Source organism: Mobula hypostoma, chromosome 6 (genome assembly GCF_963921235.1).
Source record: "Mobula hypostoma chromosome 6, sMobHyp1.1, whole genome shotgun sequence".
Taxonomy (NCBI): domain Eukaryota; kingdom Metazoa; phylum Chordata; class Chondrichthyes; order Myliobatiformes; family Myliobatidae; genus Mobula; species Mobula hypostoma.
This window is the reverse complement of record NC_086102.1, coordinates 18,353,593-18,365,698: the sequence shown is the minus strand read 5'-3', so window position 1 is coordinate 18,365,698 and position 12,106 is coordinate 18,353,593. Positions and strand designations below refer to the sequence as shown.

General features: G+C 36.4%; 1 protein-coding gene across 3 annotated transcripts in view; it reads right to left on the bottom strand.

The window, feature by feature from the left end:
• Window positions 1-12,106, bottom strand: part of cryzl1 (crystallin, zeta (quinone reductase)-like 1) — a 91,350-nt gene that overhangs the window by 33,314 nt on the left and 45,930 nt on the right. For all 3 annotated transcript variants that reach the window (XM_063050331.1, XM_063050329.1, XM_063050330.1), the window contains exons 5-6: window positions 8,045-8,089; window positions 7,887-7,955 (exon numbers count right to left, since the gene is read on the bottom strand). In XM_063050331.1, coding sequence (XP_062906401.1) covers window positions 7,887-7,955; window positions 8,045-8,089 — 114 coding nt within the window. The remainder of the gene's footprint in view (window positions 1-7,886; window positions 7,956-8,044; window positions 8,090-12,106) is intronic.

Sequence of the window (12,106 nt, the reverse complement as noted above, 5' to 3'; positions counted from 1 at the left end):
TCTGTTTCTAGTCCCCTTGCAAATAACAGCTCTTAAACCATGCTTTCATCTTTTATGAAGCGAACATAACCAAGAAGCAAAGATTCGTTGCCTGGCAAAGTTATCTCCATACATCAACGATTTATCAGTTCAGCCGTGGGTTTGAGAAATGCGGTCAAGACCATTCAAAAGGGAAAATTCTGAACTTTACTCCATTGAACTCCATACTTTAATTTACAAGACCTGTGATTAGAGTTTGGGGAATCATACTAGCTAATGCTGTACTACGATAGTGATTGGCAATAATGTGTGGAATGGGTCCAGAAATAACACAATTTCTTCAATCCAGATTTCTCATGATACAAAAGTGTCACATTCAACAACTATAATGCGCTTCGAGCAAAGTTTAAGAGAACGGTAGGTTAGCAAGAGATGAGGTGATTACATCATCATTGTAACCAATTATGAGGCACTGAAGATCAAATCCTTATAATAAGGAATCTATTTTTAAAATTAAACTTGTAATCCCTTAGCTGCCCCCTTGCTCTTGCACCCTCCCCGACTGCCCCTTTTATTTTTTAACACTTCATTAGAAACTCCCACTGCCCACCACCCCCCCCCCCACCAGGGTGATATCACCCATTTTGAGAACCACTGCTCCACATGAACTTGAAAATAATTTAAAATACAACTTTTTAATAAAAGCACTTTTAAATAACAAAAAATAGATCACTCAGAAGCATAAATGAAACAATCAAAAAACATAGGGAGGTGCTTTAACCTGCTTTTTAAAAGATGTATCATGGGTTAAATAGTTAAAAGTGAACAATTAGCTACCAAAGCATGCAATAAAAAGAACTGATTTATTACAATGCTGATCACCCGCTCCATTCAACTTGTCACAATTTCCACAGCAACAGCCAATCACTGCAGGACTTCTGCGTATTGTCTTGCAATCACGGTAATCCAACCAGAAAATGTGCAATCGCAAACACACGCACACTATGCAATTAACTTTGTGCTTGATGGCTTTAATTTAATTAAGAATACTATAGATGTACTGATGGATTGCAGCTGCTGAGGTGAAGCCCAGATACTGAAAGAATGAATACATTCACTTGTTCCCTTATTTGGTGATATACTGTAAGTTAGACAGAAACAGCTTTGAGGATATTCTTCTGTTTTCTAAAGCATCTGAATATTATAAAATGTGGGATACTTCTTCTCCACAAATAATTTCCTTATTTATTTTAGTAAACACCAGAGTCAAAGCAACTTACAAGCCATATTTTTTAGCATTACTTGCAGCCGAACAAATATTTCAGAAGTCCTTTTATGTTCAGGTAACAATATGCCTTGGCATTCTACATTGAAAGTTTTTCTATTTTTTTCTAATTGTGACAGATAAGTTAAAGGTAATCTTGTTTATTTACATCTCCTTTCCTAATTTTTCTCATGTTTTCTCCTGCACGTCTCCCCCTCAGATAAGTTCTTTCCTAACTACTCAATTTCCCACTGTTGACTAAAATACATGGTTAGTCACCACAGAATTATTTTTCCAATTGTTCATGTACAATTATGAATTACCCAGTTCTGTTACAAGATCATTAATTTGATACATGTGCAACTGTAAACTATTACTCTATACTGATTAACTATTTCACTGTACAACTGTTCTACCTTCAAAACAAATGACAAAAGTTCATCTTTATGTCCCTAAAGTTATTGCAATAACATGATTTTTCATCATTTCAATAAAGATTTTTTAAAATTCGCACAAGAACTGCAAGTGCCAGAAATAATTACTGACAGAAAATCATTTACTTAACAGTCACTCACCTTCCTATATTTGGTTTTAATAGAATGACTAAAATTTAGTTTAATCATGAAAGTGTATAGGAATGTATATAAAAGCAATGCCCTCAGAACTGAATTGGTGTAACTGAGTTCCCACTCAAAATTCAATGCAGATAACCTGTTCAGAAGTGAAAGCTGAAAATTCCATAGTACTGAACAGGCCAGGAAAATACCAAGGACTAAGATTTTCACTCCAGCACACAAGTAGGTTTAAAAATAAACCATGAAAATGTTAGGATACATATGTCACTCAAATTCAAGTAATTCCTTTTTTCTTTTTCAATATTTTTATTAATTTCTTACAAAAAAGAATACAGAGTACAGTAGGATATATAATATATATCAATTACAATATATTGAAATCACAGATAAAGTATAATTACCCCATATCCATACAAAATTAAATTTAAGCATAATATTGAAAAGAGATCATTTTATTATACAAAAAATCTAAACCCACTAACAGAAAAAAACAGCTGTTAGGTTAAAAAAAAAGGAAGAATTCCTTAAAATATAGTAAAACATATTATTAGCCAACATCTAAGCTTAATAGCAAATCAAAGATTTTGAAAATAATTCAAAAATGGTCCCCACAACATTAAAAAATCTTGTTTAGGTTCAGAAATTGACAGCGAATCTTCTCTAAATTTAAGCAAGACATAACATCATGTAACCAACGAGTATGAGTAGGCGGAGTGGCATCCTTCCACCTAAGCAACAATGCCCTCCTAGCTATGAGAGAAATAAAGGCCAAAATATGTAGATCGTGTCTCCAAAGTAATATTATTTCCTCCAACAATACCAAATAAGGCAGTCAAAGGATTAGGTTTAAAATTTACTTTAAAAAGCACCGAAAAAGTTTGAAATACTTCCTTTCAATATTTTTCAAGACTTGGACAAGTCCAAATCATATGGATTAATTAATTAATCTCCATTATTACATCTATCACAAAAGGGAAATATATCCGAAGAAAAATGAGACAGCTTATCTCTAGACATATGGGCCCTGTGAACCACTTTAAATTGTAGAAGGAAATGACGGGCACATAACAATGAAGTATTAACCAATTAAAAAATTTCATTCCAACTGTCCTCAGAAATTGAAATCTGTAAATCTTGTTCCCAAAGATTTTTAATTTTATCTAAAGGAATATTTCTCATTCCCAACAACATGCCATAAATATTAGATATAGATGCATTATGGAAGGGTTTCAAATTAAAAATTACATCAAGTAAATTTTTATCTGGACTTTTAGGAAATGTATGTACTTGAGAATGCAAAAAGTCTCTAATTTGTAAATAATGTATCGAGAAAAGTGAGTTCTCAGTAGGCTATACTTAACTGACAGTTGTTCAAATGAAGAGAGGCAACCTCCAACAAACAAATCATGAAAACATGTAATACCCAATCTATTCCACTCTTTAAAAACTACATCAATTTGGACCAGTAGAAATGGTCCAGAAGAGATATATCGAAACTATTATTATTATTTTTCTTAACAACTAATACCATTACTTGGCCTAATAGATTAGAATTACCACAGTACATAATTATCTATTTAAGTGTCTAATTTCCTTTTATATCATCTCAATGTGTACTGAAGAATGTATAAATAATTATAGTTTTATACATATAAAAAAATGGAAAAGGTTATATGTGTGAAAAAAGTACATGATATTTGTGAATTCCTTATCCAAATAAAAATAAAATTTAAAAAAAAAACTACATCAGACATAGAAGGTTTAAAAAAAAGTTAGAAAAAAATGGGACTGGGAAGTGGAAAAACTCAATAAACCAAAATATTTTCTAAATTGTACCCAAATCCTCAAAGTGTGTTTAACTACAAAAATATCAGTTAAATTACTTAAAGATAAAAGAATTGAGGATCTGAGAAGAGAAATGATAGAGAAGTTATTAACAGAGTTAGCTTCTAAAGAAACCCAAACCGGACAGTCCTCTCGATTAATATAATATAACCAAAATGCAAGATTCTGTATATTGACTGCCCAGTAATAAAACCTAAAATTGGGTAAGACTAAACCTCCATTCTTTTTAGCTTTTTGAAGATGAACTTTATTTAATCGAGAAATTTTATTTTTCCAAATACAGTATAAGAAGATATAATAGATTCCAAAGAATCAAAAAAGGATTTAGGAATAAAAACAGGTATGGCCTGAAATAAATATAAAAATTTAGGCAAAATATTCATTTTAATGGAATTGATTCGGCCAATCAATGATAAAGAGAGGGGTGACCAATTTGAAAGTGCCTTCTTAACATAATTCAGAAGTGTAAAATGATTTTCTTCAAAAAGGAATTTATAATTCCTAGTAATTGTTATGCCCAAATAAGTATATTGATTTCTTACAGTTTCAAAAGGAAGGTCAGTATTAACTAATACCAAATTATTCAAAGGAAAAAGTTCACTCTTATGAAAGTTAAGTTCATATCCAGAAAACTGATGAAAGCAGGAAAGTAAAGAAAGTAGAGAAGGTAAAGAATACTCCACATTAGAAATGTAGAGCAAAAGGTCATCAGCATAAAGCGAAACTTTGTGGGTAATACCCCTCCTTAAAATACCAGTGATATTATTAGGTTCCCAGAAAGCAATAGCTAAAGGTTCTAAGACCAAATCAAAAAGCAAAGGACTCAAAGGACAACCTCGTCTAGTTCCACAATAAAGTTAAATGGTTTAGAGTACTGAGAGTTAGTAAGAACCCGAGTGGAGGGAGATAAGTAAAGTAATTTAATCCATTGGATAAAATCGGGCTCAAAATTTTTCTAAAGTTTTAAATAAATAATTCCATTCAACCCGATCAAAGGCTTTCTCGGCATCTAAGCATATCACACATTCCAAAACAATTTTCGAATATCATCAGAAAGTGTAGGAATGTTTAAGCGATCTAAAAAATTATTCATTGGAGTATTATCTTTAGGAGGATCAGAACTATAAAGTTTAGAGTAGAATTCTCTAAAAGCATCGTTTATTTCTAAAGGATCAGACGTTTTATTACAATTACCTTTACAAATTTCTTTAATTTGATGTTTAACTATAAAGGTATTTAATTGGTTAGCTAATAGTTTACCCATTTTATCTCCATGAACATAAAACTGACTTTTATCTTTTAAAAGTTGCATTTCAATTGGATAAGTTAAGAGCAGATCGTATTTGGTTTTAATACAACACGTCTTTTATATAAAACAGGATCTAAGGCCAAAATTAGAGCATATTTTTGGTCTAATTGTTTCAACTGACTGGTTAATTCAATTCGCTCCTTATTAGCTTTTTTCTTTCAACACTTGAGGTAAAAGAAATAATTTGACCTCCAATATAAGCCTTAAAAGCATCCCATAAAATAAGACTAGGTCTCTTCTAGTGTATCCTCTTCAAAAAAAAGAATAATTTGTCTCTCCAAAAATTTTCAAAATTCTTTATCTGATAACAAAGATGGATTAAAATGCCAGAATCAGTTTATTTGGGAGATACCCAGAATATTTATAGATAAAAACATAGGAACATGATCTGAAACAGCAATTTCTTTATATTCACAGGATCGAACTAATGGAATCAAATTGGCTATCAACAAAAAAAAAATCAATCCTGGAATACGTATGATGAACATGAGAAAAAAATGAGTACTCTTTATCCGTTGGATGCAAAAAATTCCAAACATCAACAATATCACATTTCATTAGAAAAGATTGGATAAAGGAGGCAGATCTACTACAAGTCAATCGTTTAGAAGAAGAACGATCTAAAACAGGATCTAAACTACAGTTGAAGTCTCCTCCTAAAACCAAAGAATATAAACTTAAATCTGGTAAAAGTGAAAAAAAACGTTCAAAAAAAGACTGGATCATCTATATTCAGGCATACAAACTAGCAAAAACCATTAATTTATTATCTACTTTCCCTGAGACTATAACAAAATGCCCATTGGTATCAGACACTACATTATGTTGAACGAAAGAAACTGAATTGTCTATAAGAATTGAAACTCCTCTTGCCTTAGCCTGAAAGTAGGAATGGAAAGATAAAGCTTTCCAACGGCTGAAAAGATGTAAATTATCACATTTACGAACATGTGTATCTTGTAAAAAAAAATTGAGACATTCAATTTCTTAATATAATTAAATATCTTATTATGTTTCACAGGATGGTTTAATCCTTTCACATTAAAACTAAGTAAATTAAAAATATGGTCCATTTAAAATATTGCTTAAAGGATATGTTTGAATAAAAACTGCTGGAATATATGTTAAATCCAAACAATGAGCTTTAAGAAAAAGTAACCAAGCAACAAATGAAGCTAAGAGAGTCAAACAGCTGATAGAAAAAAAGAAAACCACCCCCCACCCCCACCCAAAGAGAGAAATCAACCAAAGGGCAGTCGACAGTTAAACCTATCATCCCTCCCAAAACCATCTACAGGCTGAGCTCCAAAAAAAAAATTTCCAAGGCAAAACTGCATTCCAACAAAACACAACAAACAAAAAGAGCAAAATTAAACATATTTTAAAAGACTCAAAAAATCATAGTATAAAAATATTAGAAAGAAATATGGAAGCTCAAAACATATTAAGGAAGAAAGTATTAACTCAAAGAAAACTTACTAATATTAAATCCTTAATTTTCGAAGCAAGGAAATAAAAGTACAAAAAAAATTAGATACGAAGGTATACCAAAAGTTAAAAAAAATTGTTCATAAAAAAAAGTAATCACAGTTAGACTGCTGATTCTAAAAAAAGGATCCATCAGGCAGACGCAACATAAATTTGTGTAAAGAGTTATTGAACAGTTAAACTTCTGAAATTGATTTGGCACTCAAGAAATCCTGCACCTCTTTGGTCGAACAAAACCATCTCTGACAGCCATTTTTCAAAATGATTTTAAGACGAGTGGAGTAATGAAGAGAGGGTGTAAAACCTTTATTATACAGCTCAGACATGACTTTTTAAAACTTGAAGCGTTCATTCAACACCTCGGGTGAAAAATCTTCCACAATTCTGAACTTCTGGTCTTCATAATCAATCATACCTTTTCAACAAGCTTCATGAATTAAAAAGTTCCTTTGTTTGAAAGTTGTGAAGACAAATCATCACTGAGCGGGGTCGTCCTCCCGGAGGAGGTCTTGGTACAAGCGATCTGTGAGCTCGGTCTATTTTAGGTGGAGAGTTTAAAATATTCGGGAATAAATTAGCCAAAAGGTTTGCAAAAAAATTCCAAAGGCTGATTGCCTTCCGATGACTCTTTAAAATCCAGAATATGTAGATTATTTCTTCTGTTTCTATTTTCTAAATTGATAATCTTCTGTCTTAATGCTTCATTAACCTTTAGCTGTTTATCACAGATCTGTTCCAGGTTGTTAATCTTTGCATCAAATGTCATCAAAATATCTTCGTTCTCTTTTATCCATTTATCGTGTTCACTTAAAGTTTTTTGAATAGAATCCAATTTTCCATTCCACCCATTTAAATTCAGTGCTGAGTTGCTGTAACTCCTCCGAAAGTTCATTTTTATGTTTCCGAACTGTCACCGTAATAGATTCCGAAGTTACCAGAGGGTCCTCTTCTTTTTTAGTAGCTTTAGCACGACTCATCATAAAGCAATATTGCGTTTAAAAGTAAGTGTTCAAAACAAGTTGGAAGCAGTAAATTAAAAAGAGTAGGAGCACCTATAAGCGTTGCTACTCCATCAACAGCCAGGAGGATCTGCCTGTAATTCCAAAAGTAGCTCAACCATATGCACTTAAGAAACCATATCCAACCTACTGATTCCCTACAATATTCTGTTAATTAGATCCTAAACATGATGCACAAAATGTTAAATCAAATACATAAGTACTTTTGTACATTTAAAACATGAACATTGACAGGTTAGATTACTGAATTAGTGTTTTATTATTTTACTGCAAGCTATTTCTTCTCTGTAATTAATATCCTTGCCTTCTTAGCGAATGAGAACAAAATTAATATCCCTTACTTTATTAAAATCTATGAAAAAAGATAAACAGGAAACAAAAATCATAATTTATCACTGTAAACATACCAAGACTATGTTCATGAACCAACAATGTATCTGAGAGCCCAGACTCTGTGCAATCCAAGGGAAGAATACCTGAGGAATTGAACAGCATGATGCCATATATTAGCATTGCATATAAAGCAGCATTTACAGAAAGATCTGTCACATTATTATTTACTTACCAACCACTTCATCATTTGGCTTAAAGAAACTCACTTTTGGTCCAACTGAAAATAAAATACAAGAATATTATAAAATTCAAACAAATAGAAGATATTATTGGTTATTTAAATGCTGGCTGGTGGCGTAGTGGCATCAGCGCCGGACTTCGGAGCGAAGGCTCCCAAGTTCGAATCCAGCCAGCTCCCCAGGCACGCTTTCCATCCATGCTGGGTTGAGTGTCAAGCTAGCAACTCGACCTCGTTAAAACAAAATTATCTGCTACAGAAACATCAACAGCAAAAAGTTGATGGCCTTTATGCTCTCTCGTGAGTTTAAAAGGCAATTTCCATTTTTTATTGGTCATTTAAAAGATAGAGATAAACTTCAGAAGGCCTTGGACAAAGTGCCACACATGAAGCTGCTTAACAAGTTAAAAGCCATGGTATTACAGGAAAGATACTAGCATGGATAAAGCAGTGGCTGATTGGCAGGAGGCAAAGAGTGGGAATAAAGGGAGTCTTTTCTGGTTGGCTGTGAGTGACTAGTGGTGTTCCACAGGAGTGTGTATTACAGACAATAGACAATAGGTGCAGGACTAAGCCATTCAGCCCTTCAAGCCAGTACCGCCATTCACTGTGATCATGGCTGATCATCCACAATCAGTACCCCGTTCCTGCCTTCTCCCCATATCCCTTGACTCTACTCTCTTTGAGAGCTCTATCTAACTCTTTCTTGAAAGCAACCAGAGAATTGGCTTCCACTGCCTTCTGAGGCAAAGCATTCCACAGATCCACACCTCCCTGGGTGAAAAAGTTTTTCCTCAATTCTGTTCTAAATGGCCTATCCCTTATTCTTAAACTGTGGCCTCTGGTTCTGGACTCCCCCAACATCGGGAACATGTTTCCTGCCTCTAGCGCAGGGGTCCCCAACCTTTTTTGCACCATGGACCGGTTTAATCTTGACAATATCCTTGCAGACCAGCCGACCGGGGGGGGGGGGGGGGGTTTACTCAAGACCGGAATATAGGTGATAAGTCAACTATAAGTCTCTTATCAGTGGCTAATACACTCAATTTCGTTTCTAAAAGGGTTTATCTAATGAATTTAATATTAAACACAGTGCATATTTTCCTCCCATGAATATAGTGATAAATCAATTATAAGTCATAAGGGGGTTCCTTATGTCCAGTCTATTCCGCAATTTAGTTTTCGTTGCATTCATTGCAGAAAACTCCGCTTCGCGGAGATATGATGTTGGAAATGGAAGCAACGTTTTCAGTGCTTTCGGGGCTGTCTCAGGATATTCAGCCTTGACTTTGATCCAGAATGCTGGCAAAGATGTTACGTGAAACATACTTTTCAGCCCACCGTCATTTGCAAGCTCGAGGAGTTGATCTTCCTCCCACGCTGACATGGATGATTCACCAGGGGCATTCACAAATGGGTCACGGACCCATTCCTTTGCACGTCTTGGGTCATTTGCGGTTGGGAAGTAACGCTTAAATTCTGTCGACAGCGAAGATAGGTGTTCGCGCACCAGCTGTGAACCTCAGTCTCTCCCAGATTCCCAGCTAATGTTGGGAACATGTCAAATACGCCCCTTCCACTCGCTGTGAAAGCAGACGCTTTATCTGCCAACTTGAAGACAGTTGTCATTCTCCCCTAAAGTGACAAATTGAGTTCATTGAGCAGGTTGAAGATGTCACACAGATAAGCGAGTTTTGCTATCCACTCCTCGCCACTGAAGTGTGCTGCCAGTGGTGACTTTCTTCTTGAAAGAAATCTCTGTAGCTGCTCTCTTAACTCAAAAACCCTGGCCAGGGCTCTCCCCCTTGATAGCCACCTGGCTTCAGTGTGTAAGAGAAGGCGTTTGTGCTCTGCATCCATTTCCTCGCAAAGCTGCTCAAACAGACGCGAGTTAAGGGCTTTTGCTTTGATGTGATTGACAATTCAACAGTGTCACTCAATATGCTGTTAAGATCAGGTAAAATTTTTCGGCTAGCCAGCATCTCCCTGTGTGTGACACAGTGTGTAGACTGGCATTCAGGAGCAACCTCTGACTCGGGGAGTGAAACCAGACTCGTTAAGCCTTTCCAACAGCTGTGCTTCGATGTCCTCCGCTAATGTCATCGATTCTCCTTGAATCTGTGGTAGCTGAAAGAGAAACCTGTGCCATCTTGTTAGCTGCAGCTTCTCCCAACAGTTCACGGCACATGTCCTTGGTAGCAGGCAGAATCAATTCTTCACCAACAGTGAAAGGCTTCTTAGCCTTAGCAGTACAGCTAGCCACTAAGTACGACGCTGTCAGAGCAGCAGCATTTGTGGAGCTGGTGGCTCTCAGCACTCGCTCCTGTTCCGCTTGCTCACGGTTTTTCCGCTCAAAAAACTCAATGGGTTTGTCTTTAAGCACAGAGTGCTTGGACTCAAGCTTCCGAAGCAGTTTTAAGGGCTTCATTGCCTCACTAGACAGCTTGTATCCACATATCACACACAGGGGGCTTGGAGTGTGCGAGTCACCATATTTTCTGTTGAAGGAAGCTTTCTTTTTTTTTTGCAGTCTCGGCCTCAGCTGTCTCTGCGTTATCATCATCGTTAGGCCTTTTATGTCCCCTACCACTTCTTCCAAAGAAACTCTCAAGTGACATTTGTTTTTTACTCATCGAGTACTTGTAGGTTAATGACTGACTGATGACCTCGCGTGGGTAATGACCGCACGTGCGTTCAAGTTTAACAGTGGACATGACAGGGAATGAGGAAAGGTCCACTTGACTCCTATCATTTCCCTGCGACCTGGTAGCACATGCTTTGCGGCCCGGTGGTGAGGACCGCTGCTCTAGCGTGTCCAATCCCTTAATAATCTTATATGTTTCAATCAGGTTCCCGCTCATCCTTCTAAATTCTAGTGTATACAAGCCCAGTCGCTCCAATCTTTCAACATATGACAGTCCCGCCATCCCAGGAATTAATCTCGTGAACCTAGACTGCACTCCCTCAATAGCAAGAATGTCCTTCCTCAAGTTTGGAGACCAAAACTGCACACAATACTCCAGGTGTGTTCTCATCAGGGCCCTGTACAGCTGCAGAAGGACCTCTTTGCTCCTATACTCAATTCCCCTTGTTATGAAGGCCAGCATGCCATTAGCTTTCTTCACTGCCTGCTGTATTTGCATGCTTACTTTCAGTGACTGATAAACAAGGACACCTAGCTCTCGTTGTACTTCCCCCTTTCCTAACTTGACACCATTCAGATAATAATCTGCCTTCCTGTTCTTGCCACCAAAGTGGATAACCTCACATTTATCCACATTAAACTGCATCTGCCATGCATCTGCCCACTCACCCAACCTGTCCAAGTCACCCTGCACTCTCACAACATCCTCCTCACATTTCACACTGCCACCCAGCTTTGTGTCATCTGCAAATTTGCTAATGTTACTTTTAATCCCTTCATCTAAATCATTAATGTATATTGTAAACAGCTGCGGTCCCAGCACCAAGCCTTGTGGTACCCCACTAGTCACTGCCTGCCATTCTGAAGGGGATCTGTTAATCCCCACTCTTTGTTTCCTGTCTGCCAACCAATTTTTTATCCATGTCAGTACCCTACCCCCAATACCATGTGCTCCAATTTTGCCCACTAATGTCCTATGTGGGACCTTATCAAAGGCTTTCTGAAAGTCCAGGTACACTACATCCACTGGTTCTCCCTTGTCCATTTTCATAGTAACATCCTCAAAAAATTCCAGAAGATTAGTCAAGCATGATTTCCCCTTCGTAAATCCATGCTGACTCGGACCTATCCTGTTACTGCTATCCAAATGTGCTGCTATTTCATCTTTTATAATTGACTCCAGCATCTTCCCCACCACTGATGTCAGGCTAACTAGTCTATAATTCCCTGTTTTCTCTCTCCCTCCTTTCTTAAAAAGTGGGATAACATTAGCTACCCTCTCATCCACAGGAGCTGATCCTGAATCTATAGAACATTGGAAAATGATTACCAATGCATCCAGATTTCTAGAGCCACCTCCTTGAGTACCCTGGGATGCAGATCATCAGGCCCTGGGGATTTATCAGCCTTCA